Genomic DNA, 15,486 nt, shown 5'->3' with positions numbered 1-15,486 from the left:
CAACTACCGTTAACATGGATGTTTTAGTCTTTTTGCCCCAATTCCAAATTCTTGAAATTCCATTCCTAAATGAGGAAGAATTAGTGGTAGTCATAAGGTTTAGAAAGCTATATTAACTTTAACTATTTTTAATTAAATGCTAAAACTGCATTATTTTATCTGTATAGTATTTAAATAAACTTTTATCAACAAGGGAATCCCAATTATAAGGATATTAAAGTGTGAAAAAGTATATATTTAGTTAGCTGATAAGATGAATAATTTTATTTGCTTAATTGCTAATTTACGGAAGTTCAGTCTATGGAAAAACTTCCAGAATTTAACAGCAGAATGAACAGCTATATATATATTCAAGCCAGTACATTTTTGTATCTTAAGAATTTAATCCATGTGAGTGCTGAAGAAAGGTGTTCTTTGATATTTAGGTTTGAGCTTTTAAAGTATTTATGATCCAATTTTTATATACTACTTTTTAAAATTTTTACTTTTTAATTTTATTAAAATGGGTTGTAGATTGCACATCTAGCACAAATTGAAGATGATAGAGCTGCAATGGTTATTTCTTGGCATCTGGCAAGTGACATGGACTGTGTAGTTACCCTAACCACTGATGCTGCACGTCGGATCTATGATGAAACCCAAGGTCGTCAGCAGGTGTTGCCCCTTGATTCTATTTATAAGAAGAATATTCCAGATTGGAAAAGGTTAGAAAAAACTTGAACATCATAATTTTTTCTGAAATACATTTTAATCCAAACCCTGAATTTAAAAAGATTTCTCTAAACTATACCTAAAACAAACTTAGAAGTGACTTAAATTACCTCTATCAATTTTATGTTCACAAATGAACACAATCACATATACTGATATGTTTTATTTGCCAGCTAAATGTTATTTATATATGTGGTATGTCCACACACAAACATAGGTACACACAAACCCAGAGTAAGTTTTTGGCCTTTGTAACAGGATGTCACTATTATTAATAGAATGCGGAGCACCTTTATTTGGAGTAAGCCTGGAGATTTAAGAAGTCTTCTAAAAGTTCGTGGAAAATGCATGTTGTGATAAAACTGTGCATGGGTTTCAAAAAATGTCTGCAACAAAATAAACAACATCTTTTAATTTCATTTTCCATTAACTTTTTGAAGTATTCTCATGCATGTCTTTTGTCCTTTTTATGTCCTGTGAAAATAAGCCAGCATTTAACGTAAAGGTCTGCTGTTACAATCATCCACAAATGTTGGAACTACCAATAGCAGTTGAGATGTAAGAGATGATGTAGCTAAATATTTCATCCTTATTTTAATATGTCCAGTTTGTTTAAATAATTGTTTCCTGATTTACTTTTCATAATACTTGTTTTTAAACAATAAGCATGGAAAATAATTTGGTGTTTTTGCTCTAAGCCTTTAATATTTATGTGTATTCTGCCTGTTTTTTAAAATTCACTCAAAAAGACTGGAAGGCTATCCTAACAAAACAAAAATAAGAATATGTAAGTTTCAGCCAATAATTTTCTCAGATTCTTTTTTTTTTTTTTTTGAACATTTATTTATTTGAAAGAGTTACACAGAGAGGAGGAGAGGCAGAGAGAGAGGTCTTCCATCCGCTGGTTCACTCCCCAGTTGGCCGCAACAGGCTGGAACTGTGCCGATCCAAAGCCAAGAGCCTCCTCCGGATCTCCCACACGGGTTTAGGGGCCCAAGGACTTGGGCCATCTTCCACTGATTTCCTAGACTGTAGCAGAGAGCTGGATCGGAAGTGGCACAGCCAGGACTCAAACCTTTGCCCATATGGAATGCCATGCTACACCACAGTGCCGGCCCCTCTCAGATTCATAACCAAAATTTTGCAAGACTCGTATTTGGGTAGGAGTGAGAACTTGAAGAAAAATAGGAACTCATATGCAGAGTCTGCCGCATCAGTAAATTTAAATGTCTTGTGTTTGTGTAATCTGAAGACAGATTGAGGAAATAGCTGGGACTTGAACTCAAATCTTTCAGATTCTAAAATCTCTCACTCCATGTTCACATCATGGGAAGTCCTGAGGGGTCATAATTATATCATTGATAAGAGTATATTTTGTGAAAAAATATGCCCACTAGGATGGCCCTTTTTCTTTAATATTTTTTTATTTGCTTGTTTGAAAGAGTGACAGAGAGAAAGAGATCTTCCATCCACTGATTCACTCCCCAAATGGTCGCAACAGCCAGAGCTGACTCCTGGCTACAGCCAGGAGCCAGGAACTCCATCCTGATCTCCCACATGGGTGGCAGAGGCTCAAGCACTTGTGTCACCTTCTACCTTCCCAGGCACAGTAATAGGAGGCTAGATCTCAAGTGGAACTCAAAGCAGCACTCTGATTTGGGATGCTGGAATTAGATTCAGTGGCTTAACCTGCTGCTCCAGAACACTAGTCCCTGGGGTAGGGATAGGATGGCTTTTCACCGTAATCTCTGTAGACCACATTAAGAATCCTTGATGTAGAAAAGATATGCATTTGTAACTTAGGGCTAATGTTTGCTCTCAAAATGAGTTTTTGTCTCTGTTTCTAGTATTTTTCCTTATTAGGATGGAGTTGATTATCTCCTGGAGCCCCTGCTTCCACTGTGTGGAAGGGAAAATCTCTGTCACCCTAATCAATCAGGCACCCCCACAACACTGTCTCTAAAATTCCATTATTATCCATGGCTTCAATTGCTCCTTCAAGTCTGTGAGAGAGACAAGGTGTAAGGTATTTAGAGATGTCTCCCTCACAGGTATCTCAAATTTAGGCCTTGCTCTTTACCCTCCGCGTTATGTGGCCATTCTCCTCATGAAATGGTTTTATTGTTGGCATCCTCATTTGGCACCAGCTTCAGAGGCTGCTTTTCAAACTAAATTACAGTTAGCTTATATTTTAATAGAAACTAATTGAGGAAAAGAATACAAATGAAACCAAAGTGTTTTTATACAAAAATTGTTTTCATTTCTAAGGGCAAAATAGCTGATCATTTAGGAGTATCACTTGTAATTAATTGGGAGTTGATTTTATGATCGAGTTGATATGTAATATTTTGGTATATTTTTCATATTTTTAAAAAAGTTGTATGTACTCTAATACCTGTTTAAAATTTATTTTCATTTAGACCTCTACCTCATTTCAGAAATGGAAAATTGTATTTTAAACCCATTGGAAATCCCGTCTTTGCCCGAGATTTGTTAACTTTTCCAGATAATGTAGAACATTGTGAAACAGGTAAAGGACACCATGGTAGTTTTATTTTATGAAGATGCTAGATTTGTGATACAGTTCTAAATACTAGTAATGAAAATTTTTGCTCTCTATCTTTGTTCGTAAGTGATGGTGTTTTTTAATAAACTTTTTAAAATTTTTAAGTGATAACATTTTTAAGCTTCAATATGATGTTTCAATATACATGTATGTCGTGTAATGAATCAGATCAGGGAAATCGACATATCCAACCCTCAGATATTTATCATTTCTTTAAATTCACATCTTCTCTACCAGATATTTTGAAATATTTAATTTATTGCTAACTATATCCTACTGAGTTGTAGAACATCCAAAGTTATCTCTCATATTCAGCTGCACCCCTGTACCTATTAACCATTCTTTCTATGTCCCCCATCCCTTAAGTGATAGTTTAATGTTAATATTTTAAAAGAATTTCAATGAGTATTATATTTTAAAATTGACCCAAAAATCATAATTTTCAAAATTCATTTATTGATTTTTTTTTTTTTTTAAGTATTTGGTATGCTGTTAGGAGACACCATCATTTTGGACAATCTGGATGCAGCCAATCATTACAGAAAAGAGGTATGTATTTGATTTCCTTTCAGATTTGTAGCTACAACTTTTAATTTGTATTTTTAAAATATAATATCTTATAACTATGTATAAACCATCCCATTGGATGATACATATACAAATAACCAAGTAGCCTTGTCAAGACCAATTTAAATCCTGCAGATTTAAGCAACATAAAGTTATACAAAATATTTGAATGAATGAGCTAAGATGCAAATTAAAATGAAACATGATTTTGGGCTACAAAATTGAAACTGAGCACTGTCCCTAATGCTTTGATGTAGACTTTCTCTCCCTTAGCTTATAGTTCCTCTGTTACCACTTCAATGATCACAAGTCAACTGCTTGCTAAACATTAACTTAATAAATTAAGGTACTAGTTGATGGGTCAGGCTGGCCCCATAAGACCCAGGGGTCGTGATCAATGAAAGTGATAACCATATAGCTATAGACCCCAGACTGACTGAGACCCCCTTTGCCATCACAGCAGTTTCAGAAAAACACACCAGTACCCTATTTCTTACTAATTAAAGGAAGGTCAGCAGCCCTGTGTACCAACCAGTGACTGCACATGAACTGACCTCACACTGCTCAACAGCTTTAATTGCCTAAGACTCAAAGCAGTGTTATTGATGACAGTATATTAGAAAAAGAACATACTCGGAAATTTATATTCATTAAATAAAAGTTTAATAAAAAAAAAAAAAAAAAAGAAAGAAAAAGAACATACTCTTAAATGACGATGAAGTACCAGTTTGCTAGAGCTGTCATAACCAAATACCACAGATTGGATGGCGTAAGCAGTAGAGTTTATTGCCTTATAGGTCTGACAACTGGAAGTACAGTTTCAAGGTATCAGTGGGGTTAGCTTTTTTTCTTAGGAATACAAGTGAGGGAATCTATTCCAGGCCTGTCTCCCTGTCTTGTAAGTGGCTGTCTTTTCCTTGTGTCTTTTCACTCACCCCAATGACCTCATTTTAATTTTTTTTCTCATTTTAATTTTTTTTTGAGATTTACATCGTTAATTTAAAGTTATAGAGAGAGGTAGAGACAGAGAGATGTCCCCCATCCACTGTCACTCCTCAAATGGCCAAAATGGCCAGAGCTGAGCCGAGCCGTCCAAAGCCAGGAGCCAGGAGCTTCCTCTAGGTCTCTGAGGTGCAGGAGCCCAAGTACTTGAGCCATTCTCTGTTACTTTTCCAGGTGCACTAGCAGGGAGCTGGATAGGAAGTGGTGCAGCCAGGACTCAAACCGATGTTCATAAGAGATGCTGACGCCCCAGCCTGGGACTTTAACCTGCTGCACCTTAGCCCCAGCCCACCTCATTTTAATTTTATTACTTCTATAACTACCCTATATCCAGGCTGGCGGTGCAGCTCACCTGGCTAATCCTCCGCCTGCGGTGCCGGCACCCCAGGTTCTAGTCCCAGTTGCTCCTCTTCCAGTCCAGCTCTCTGCTGTGGCCCGGGAAGGCAGTGGAGGATGGCCCAAGTGGTTGGGCCCTGCACCCGTGTGGGAGACCAGGAAAAAGCACCTGGCTCCTGGCTTCAGATCGGTGCAGCGCGCCGGCCGTAGCAGCATTTGGGGGGGTGAACCAACGGAAGGAAGACCTTCCTCTCTCTCTCACTGTCTAACTCTGCCTGTCAAAAAAAAAAAAAAAAGACCCTATATCCAGATAAGGTCACATTCTAAGGTACTGGAAGTTAGGACTTCATGTGGATTTGGGGGGAATGCAGTTAAGCCATAGTACCTTTCAAGAGTAGTGTGGCAAAATAAATGTTCTATTCTTTTGAAATTAATTTTCAAAACTAATTAATTCTTACTTCATTTCCCACTTATCCTAGCTAGTTATCCTGGTGATTGGCAAGGCACTCAGCTGAGATTTTATGTTGGCAGCCTTGGATTTCTTCATAGCAGCCCTTTCCTTGTGGCTGCTTGAGCTTTTTTAAAATTTTTTTGTTGTTGTTGTTGACAGGCAGAGTGAACAGTGAGAGAGAGAGAGAGACAGAGAGAAAGGTCTTCCTTTACCATTGGTTCACCCTCCAATGGCTGCCATGGCCGGCGCACCGCACTGATACGAAGCCAGGAGCCAGGTGCTTCTCCTGGTCTCCCATGGGGTGCAGGGCCCAAGCACTTGGGCCATCCTCCACTGCATTCCCGGGCCATAGCAGAGAGCTGGCCTGGAAGAGGGGCAACCGGGATAGAATCCGGTGCCCTGACCGGTACTAGAACCCGGTGTGCTGGCGCGCAGGCAGAGGATTAGCCTATTGAGCCATGGCGCCGGCCTGCTTGAGCTTTTTTAACAGCATGACATCTGGCTTCCAAGAAAAGTGTGAAGCAATGAAGGTAGACGCTGCAAGTCTGTCAATTCCCAGCCTCATAAAGTACATAGTCAGATTTGGTTGATTAAAATCTGGCCAGTTCAGATCCAAAAAGAAGTAGAGGATAGTAGGGTGCAGTGGGAGTAGACTCTCCATTTGCCATGGGAGAAATAGCAAAGAATTTGGAGCTGTCTTTAAACTAAAACGGGATAGGGGCCAGCACTGTGGCGCAGCAGGTTAACGCCCTGGCCTGAAGCGCTGGCATCCCATGTGGACACCGGTTCGAGTCCCCGCTGTTCCACTTCCCATTCAGTTCTCTGCTATGTCCTGAGAAAGCAGTAGAAGATGGCCCAAGTCTTTGGGCCCCTGCATCCACGTGGGAGACCCAGAAGAAGCTCCTGGCTCCTGGCTTCGGATCAGGACAGCTCCGGCCGTTGTGGCCAATTGGGGAGTGAAGTGAACCAGTGGAAGGAAGACCTTTGCCTCTTCTCTCTCAGTGTAACTCTGACTTTAAAATAAGCAAATAAATCTTTAAAAAACAAAACAAAACTAAAACGGATATTAAAGCAGTTTCTTATAGGCATGTTCCCAAGAATACTGAGATATATACAAGAGTATTTATTAGAATATAAGGATTTAAAAAAAAAAAGATTTATTTATTTATTTAAAAGAGTTACACAGAGAGAGAAGGAGAGGCAGAGAGAGAGAAAGGTCTTCCATCCGCTGGTTCACTCCCCAATTGGCCACAACGGCCAGAGCTGTGCCGATCTGGAGCCAGGAGCTTCTTCTCGGTCTCCCATGCGAGTGCAGGGGCCCAAGGACTTGGACCATCTTCTACTGCTTTCCCAGGCCACAGAAGAGAGCTGGATTGGAAGAGGGGCAGCCGGGACTAGAACTGGCGCCCATATAGAATGCTGGCACTGCAGGCAGCGCCCTTACCCGCTACGCCAGGGCGCCGGCCCCAGAATATAAAAGATTTTTGATAGGAAACTTTAGAAATAGTCTAAATGTCCATCAACTAAGACTGAACCATTTTGTTACAGTAATTTATACAATAGAGTGGGGTATAGCTATTAAAAGGAATAGAAAAGATTTTATATGTCCTAACAAAGATTGTGTGCAAGATATTTTTTATTGTTAAGTTACACAAAAAACCTTGTGTACTTTTAAAAAACTGGTAGAATATATTCTTTTAAAGGATTTAGCAAAGAACATGGAATATGGTAAGATTTCAGTAAGGGAAAAGTCCCTTTGGAGCTATGATTCTGAGTCTTAAATCCTTTGATACACAGTAAGTATTCAGTATAATATACATATTATGGCTTTTAGGGTGTCTGGAAATGCCAGGTAATTAATATGTATTGAAATCATTACAAACTTACAAACTGTTCCATTTGAAAATGAGCAAGAATGTTTGTAGTTACATAAGAAAAAAGTAGGCTAGGAACCTTGGAGTAAACTAGTCTCATTTTATAGATGAAACATCTTCAGCTTAAAACAAATAATAGATTTGTCCCAAATCACACCACTGACTCATGTCAGAACTAGTACTAGTCAAGGCGATTTTTCAGCTTGGGCCTAGTTAAGAAGCACTAATAAATGTATCTTCTTAAATTTAAGAATGCTTAGAGCCAGCATTGTGGCACAGCAGGTTAAGTTACTGCTTGTAGTGCCAGCATCTCATATAAGAGTGCTGTTTTGAGTTCTTGCTACTCTACTTCCAATCCAGCTTCCCTCTAATGTGCCTGGGGAAGGCAATAGAAGGTGGCCCTTGAGTCCTTACTACCCATGTGGGAGACCAGGCTGGAGTTCCTGGCTCCTGGCCAGATCTGGTTATTGTCTGTCTGTCATTTGCCATTCAAATAAACAATTTTTCTTTTTCTTTTTTTTTTTTTTTTCTTTCTTTTTTTTTTTTTTTTTTTTGGACAGGCAGAGTGGACAATGAGAGAGAGAGACAGAGAAAAAGGTTTTCCTTTTGCCGTTGGTTCACCCTCCAATGGCTGCCGTGGCTGGTGTGCTGCAGCCGGCGCACCGCGCTGATCTGAAGCCAGGAGCCAGGTGCTTCTCCTGGTCTCCCATGGGGTACAGGGCCCAAGCACTTGGGCCATTCTCCACTGCACTCCCTGGCCACAGCAGAGAGCTGGCCTGGAAGAGGGGCAACCGGGACAGAATCCGGCACCCCGACCAGTACTAGAACCCAGTGTGCTGGCGCTGCAAGGCGGAGGATTAGCCTATTGAGCCGTGGCACCGGCTTAAATAAATAATTTTTCTTTTATTTAGGAAAGTTAAATTTGTGAGATTATTTATAATTACACAGGTAATTGGGGTGTAGTTGTTTTCTTCACATTTCCTTGTGAAAATAATGGGTATATATACTGTATCAGTGACTATAGAGAGGAGGACTATATAATATATATATATATATATATATATATATATATATTCTGTTTGATTAGCATTTCTATATGTCTGGAATTATGGAATAGAAACCATACCAAATTTAGCACACTTACATATTTATTTACTTGAGTCACAGAGAAAGAGGTAAATCTTCTGTCCACTGGTTCACTTTCCAAATGGCTGTCACAACCAGGGCCGGTCCAGGCCAAAGCCAGGAACTAGAGCTCCTTCTGGGTCTTCCTTGTGAATGGCAGAGGCCCAAGCACTTGAGCCATCTTACTCTGTTTTTTCAGGTACATTGACAGGGAGCTGCATTAGAAGCAGAGCAACAAAGCTCGCTGGCTCTCCAGTACAGAAGAGCAGCTTAATCTGCTATACCATAGCACCCGATCACTATTGTAACATTTGATGTATATGATTAGTTCAAGTCCAAGCTACACTATGTGCTATCCAGTTCCCTGCTAATGTACCTGGGAAAGCAGAGAAAGATGGCCCAAGAGGAATTTTGAGCCTCTGGCCTAACTCTGGTTGTTACTGTCATTTGGGGAGTGAACCAGCAGTTGGAAGATCTTTCTCCCTCTCCTTCTCCTTCTTCCCTTTCCTTCCTTTCACCCCTCCCCACTCTACTTTTTAAATAAATAAAAATTTTTTTAAAAAGTGTTATAATAACATGGATTCTGGGAAAGATGAGAAGCTTACCATTGAAGAAAGAATTAAATACAATAGCAACTAGAAGGTTCTAATTAAATGACACTTGTGTATGAAACACAGTGATTCACTATTAAATGCTAAAAAAAAAAATTCAAGGCCAGCGCCGCGGCTCACTAGGCTAATCCTCCGCCTTGCGGCGCCGGCACACCGGGTTCTAGTCCCGGTCGGGGCACCGATCCTGTCCCGGTTGCCCCTCTTCCAGGCCAGCTCTCTGCTGTGGCCAGGGAGTGCAGTGGAGGATGGCCCAAGTGCTTGGGCCCTGCACCCGCATGGGAGACCAGGAGAAGCACCTGGCTCCTGCCATCGGATCAGCGCGGTGCACTGGCCGCAGCGCGCTACCGCGGCGGCCATTGGAGGGTGAACCAACGGCAAAAGGAAGACCTTTCTCTCTGTCTCTCTCTCACTGTCCACTCTGCATGTCAAAAAAATAAATAAATAAATAAATAAATAAATAAAAATTAAAAAAAAAAAAATCGCTCTGAGAGAGAAACCCAATGCCCACAATGGCCAGGGGAGCCAAAACTGGAAGCCTAGGATCAGTCCTGGTCTCCCACACATGTTGTAGGAACCCAATCACTTGAGCTATTTCTACTGCCTCCTAGGTTGTGTTGGTGCAAAGCTGGAATCAAGAGCCAGAGCCAGGTATTGAGCCCAGGCATTCAACTGTGGGATGTGGACATCTGAACTGCTAAGCTAAACATCTGCCCCCAATTTTTTTTTTTTTTTTTATTAAAACAGTATTTCACTGGTGTTATTCACATCTGTGGTTATGTTTTCAAATTCTTTTTTTCTTTTTTTTGACAGGCAGAGTGGATAGTGAGAGAGAGAGAAACAGAGAGAAAGGTCTTCCTTTTTGCTGTTGGTTCACCCTCCAGTGGCCGCTGCGGCCGGCGCATCTCGCTGATCCGAAGGCAGGAGCCAGGTGCTTCTCCTGGTCTCCCATGCGGGTGCAGGGCCCAAGCACTTGGGCCATCCTCCACTGCATTCCCAGGCCATAGCAGAGAGCTGGCCTGGAACAGGGGCAGCTGGGATAGAATCCGGCGCCCCAACCGGGACTAGAACCCGGTGTGCCAGTGCCGCAAGGTGGAGGATTAGCCTGTTAAGCCACGGCGCCAGCCTTGTTTTCAAATTCTTAAAAGAGGAATAAGCTGGGTCATGGAGATTATTAAACATTTTAACACTTGGCACATTTTTTTTTTTGAGGACTATTCAAGATTAGTGAAATACAAAAGGGCCCTTTTGTCCATAGTTCCCTCAACATTGTGTGTTTTAAGAAGTTAAGTAGTGAAGGCCGGCGCCGCAGCTCGATAGGCTAATCTTCCACCTGTAGCGCCGGCACACCAGGTTCTAGTCCCAGTCGGGGCACCGTATTCTGTCCTGGTTGCCCCTCTTCAGTCCAGCTCTCTGCTGTGGCCTGGGAGTGCAGTGGAGAATGGCCCAAGTGCTTGGGCCCTGCACCCGCATGGGAGACCAGAAGCACCTGGCTCCTGCCATCGGATCAGCGCGGTGCGCCGGCCGCAGCGCGCTACTGCGGCGGCCATTGGAGGGTGAACCAACGGCAAAAGGAAGACCTTTCTCTCTGTCTCTCTCTCACTGTCCACTCTGCCTGTCAAAAATTTAAAAAAAAAAAAAAAAAGTGAAAATATTTCATTTGAATTCTACATCTCTGGTTGACAATGAAGTTTTACTTTGAATATATATGTTTCCTGTACCTTTTATATAAAAACATTCTTTTTTTTTTTTAAGATTTTATTTATTTGAGAGGTAGAGTTACAGATGAAGAGAAGGAAAGACAGAAATGTCCTCCATCCGCTGGTTCTTTCCCCAAATGACCACAGTGGCTGTAGCTGAGCCAATCTGAAACCAGGAGCTAGGAGCTTCTTCCAGGTCTCCCACAGGGTTGCTGGGGCCCAAGCACTTGGCCCATCTTACTGCTTTCCTAGGCCATAGTGGAGAGCTGGATAGGTAGTGGAGCATCTGGGACATGAACCAACACCCATATGGGATGCTGGCACTGCGGGCTGAGGCTTAGCCTATTATGCTGGTCCCTATAAAAACATTCTTAGAGATCTTGAAATAATAAATCCATTGTTTTTCTTTCATTCTGACTTCTCTGAAGAATGTAATTCTTGACAAACTCTTTTTCCTTCCCCTGTCTAACAGAGGAAACTGTGCTGGTGATGGCTACCTTAATACCACCTTGGGTATCAGAAGCACAGAGCTGTCTGGCTTGTCCCCCTGTTCCTTCCTCTTATCAATTCAGCCATCAATTTTGATTTTTTTCCTTTTGGAATTTGTTATTCTAGTTTAAGCTAACACTTGGAATTTGATCTAATTCATCTCCGAATTTTCTCCTCCACTTTACCTTACACATCATTAGCTTATTAATTTTATAAAAATGTCACTTCTAAACTCAGAAGCCTTAAACGATTTTTCCCTTAGGGCAGTTGAAATAAGTTGCTTACTAATTAAAATTCATTTATTTACAATAGGTTGTTAAAAATACACATTGTCCTACACTGCTGACCAGAGATGGAGATCGAATTCGAAGTAATGGAAAGTTTGGAGGCCTTCAGAATAAAGCTCCTCCAATGGATAAACTTCGGGGAATGGTATTTGGAGCTCCAGTACCAAAACAATGCCTAATCATAGGGGAACAAATAGGTAAATTGAATAAATATTTAAGTAACAATTTCTTTTTTGACTTTAATCTTTTATTTAAGGGTTTATATAGAAATTCTAGCATGAAAAATCAACTAGTAAAAAATACAAATGATGTGTAAGGTACTTTCAGCTTTCTTACATCAGATAGTTACTAACAGTAGGTTTTTCCCTTATATTTTTATTCTTCTGAATTCTGAAATAATTTTCTCTGATAATTGTGCTACTTTATCTAGAAATTCTTACCTATCTAAAATATAATTAAGAATTTTCTTGAAAGTATATGACATGTAATATTCCTTCTCTCCAATTTTCCCTTTGTTTTTTCTTTTAAGATTTATTTATTTATTTGAAAGATGGGGTCTAGCGCTTTGGTGTAGTGGGTCCGCCTGCAGTGCCGGCATTCCGTATGAGTGCTGGTTCAAGTCCCAACTGTTCTACTTCCAATCCAGCTCTCTGCTATAGGCTGGGAAAGCAGTAGAAGATGGCCCAAGTCCTTTGGCCCCTGCACCCATGTGGGAGACTAGGAAGAAGTTCCTGGCTCCTGGCTTTGGATTGGTGCAGCTCTGGCCGTTGCAGCCAGTTAGGGAGTTAAACAGCAGATGGAAGACTTCTCTCTCTCTCTCTCTGCCTCTCCTTCTCTCTCTGTGTAACTCTGACTTTCAAATAAATAAGTAAGTCTTAAAAAAAACAAAAAAGAAAGAAAGAAAGAAAGATGACATTTTAGAGAGGTTAGAGGCAGAGAAAGAGAAATCTTCTATCCACTATTTCACTCCCCAAATGGACACAACAGATGGAGCGGGGCCAGACTGAAGCCAGGAGCCAGGAGCTTCTTCTGAGTCTCTCACATGGGTGCAGGGGCCCAAGGAATTGAGCCATCCTCCACTGCTTTCCCAGGCACATTAGCAGGGAGCTGGGATCCAAAGTGGAGCAGCCAGGACTCAAACCCATACCCATGTGGGATTCCAGCACTATAGGCAGCAGCTTAACCTGCTATACCACATTGCCCTCCTCCCCTCCCTTTTTTAAAAGATTTGCTTTGTTTTAAAGTCAGAGTTAAGGGAAAGACAGAGGTCTTCCATCCACTGGTTGACTCCCCAAATGAGCACAATGGCTGAAGCTGGACTGGTCTGAAGCCAGGAGCCAGGAGCTTCTTCTGGGTCTCCCACATGGGTGCAGTGGCCCAAGGACTTGAGCCATCATCTGCTGCCTTCCCAGGCACATCAGCAAGGAACTGGATCAGAAGCAGAGCAGCTGGAACTCAAACCAGCAAATGTATGGGATACTGGTGTCACAGGTAGTAGCCTTACCTGAAGTGCCACAATGCCACTGACCCTCCTCCCACCATTTTCTCTTTAAAGGCTTGTTTCCCTTGCTTCTGATCAGCCTATAAAATTATCTCCCTTCTGTGCTCCAAAGTAATTTACTTTAACAGAAAGTCCCCTTTAGAATACTACCTTAGAACCTATTTATTTTTAATTAATACACTTGTCTATTGACTTTCTCAACACTCAGCAGTTTTGTTATCTTTTAGTTAAACACATAACATAAAACTTATCGTTTTAACTTTTTCGCATCATTTTGTTTGAGAGACAGAGACAGATTTTTCCACTCACTGGTTTACTCCTCAAATGCCTGCAACAGCCATGGCTGGGCTAGGCTAAAGCCAAGAATCCAGAATTCATTCCAGGTCTCCCACATGGGTAGTAGTTCCAACTACTTGAGCCATCACCTGTTGCCTCCCAGGGTTCAAGATAGCAGGAATCTGGAATCAGAAGTGGAGCTGGGACTGAAACCCAGGCACTCCAGTGTGGGCTGCAGGTGTCTCAAGCAGCATTTCAAACCTCTGTGTTAAGTTCTCACACCTTTACTGTTTTTAAGTGTACATTTCAGTAGTGTTTAGTACATTCACATTTTTACACAACCTATCACCAAAATTCTTTTCATTTTGTGAGGTTGAAACTTTGTACCCATTAAACAGTATCTTTCTATCCCCCACTCCTGGTAGTCACCATTCTACATTCTCTCTTTGAGTATTACTGCTGTAGGTACATTAGATAAATGAAATCATACAGAATTTTCCTTTTATGACTGGCTAATTTCATTTGACATAATGTCCTCAAGATTTACCCATGTAGTGTCAAGAATTTACTTCCTTTATAAGGCTGAATAATATTCCATTATATGTATATACCACATTTTGTTCTTAACTTTGTTGAAGTATAATAGGAAAGTGCACATTCCATAACCAATCACATTGATAAATTTTCACAAAATGAACACTGTAGCTAAATTAAGTAATAGAATATTACCAGTACCACAGACAAGTCATCATTTCACTGCTAGTCACTGTCTAACACTGCAACCCCAAAGGATAACTTTAAAACAGCATAGATTAGTTTTGCCCATTTTTGTACATTGTGTGAACGGAATCATGCAGATGCATATTTTTTTTTGTTTCTGTCTTTGTTCACTTAACACTGTGTATTTAATTGTTAATTTTTATTGCTGGATAATATTTCATTGTTTAAATAAAACATAACTTACTGTACTGTTGAGGAATATGGATAGTTTCCAGTTTTTAGTTAGTGGCTTAGACTCAGCCATTTAAAAATTATATATATATATATATATATATATATATGTATATGTATATGTATTTTTTTTTTTTTGACAGGCAGAGTTATTTATTTGAAAGAGTTAGAGAAAGGGAGAGAGAGACCAGAGAGCTCTTCCACTGGTTCCCCAGATGGCTACAACAGTCGAGGCTAGGCCAGGTTGAGGCCAGGAGCTTCTTCCAAGTCTCCCACATGGGTAGCAGGGGCCCGAGTACGTGGACCAACTTCTGCGGCTTTTCTCAGGCCATTAGCGGGGAGCTGGATTGAAAGTGTGGCAGCTGGGACTCGAACTGGGGCCCATATGGGATATTGGAATCACAGGCAGTGGCTTTACCTGCTACATCACAACACAAGCCCTAGTCTGATTTTTAAAGTAGTAGTTGATAAAGGTGGTGGTAATAGGGTTCACACTTCTGTTTATGATGATAGCACATACATAATCTCTGCATGTAATGAACATCTTAAACTGGTAAGAAATCAGAGAAAACAAGTCATTCAGGGCATTGAATCAGTATAGAAGCCTCAATTATAATCACTCTAGCACTACATTTTTTGACAGTGATTTTGAAAACCATAAAGAATTATCTGTGCAGCTTTTTTTTTTTTTTAAGATTTATTTTATTTATTTGAAAGACAGAGTTGCAGAGAGAGGTGGAGACAGAGAGAGAGAGCGGTCTTCCATCCACTGGTTCACTCCCCAGATGGCGCAACGGAGCTGATCTGATCCCAAGTCAGGAGCCAGGAGCTTCTTCCAGGTCTTCCACATGGGTGCAGGGGCCCAAAGACTTGGGCCATCTTCTGCTGCTTTTACAGAAGCATTGGCAGGGAGCTGGCTCAGAAGTGGAGCAGCCAGGACTCAAACCAGCACTCACAGGATGACGGCGCCACAGGCCAGGGCTTTAAAACCTGCTGTGCCACAATGCCAGCCCCCTGTGCAACTTTAAAGCATAACATATTT

At 41.0% G+C, this 15,486-nt stretch overlaps 1 protein-coding gene across 3 annotated transcripts in view; it reads left to right on the top strand.

Moving 5' to 3' along the window:
• The window catches only part of SMCHD1 (structural maintenance of chromosomes flexible hinge domain containing 1), a 168,198-nt gene that overhangs the window by 132,618 nt on the left and 20,094 nt on the right, over nucleotides 1-15,486 (top strand). For all 3 annotated transcript variants that reach the window (XM_062201421.1, XM_062201419.1, XM_062201420.1), the window contains exons 42-45: nucleotides 514-704; nucleotides 3,132-3,241; nucleotides 3,756-3,826; nucleotides 11,742-11,913. In XM_062201421.1, coding sequence (XP_062057405.1) covers nucleotides 514-704; nucleotides 3,132-3,241; nucleotides 3,756-3,826; nucleotides 11,742-11,913 — 544 coding nt within the window. The remainder of the gene's footprint in view (nucleotides 1-513; nucleotides 705-3,131; nucleotides 3,242-3,755; nucleotides 3,827-11,741; nucleotides 11,914-15,486) is intronic.

Source organism: Lepus europaeus, chromosome 9, assembly GCF_033115175.1.
Source record: "Lepus europaeus isolate LE1 chromosome 9, mLepTim1.pri, whole genome shotgun sequence".
Lineage (NCBI taxonomy): Eukaryota > Metazoa > Chordata > Mammalia > Lagomorpha > Leporidae > Lepus > Lepus europaeus.
The sequence above is the reverse complement of the archived record's forward strand: the minus strand, read 5'-3'. Positions and strand labels throughout refer to the sequence as shown.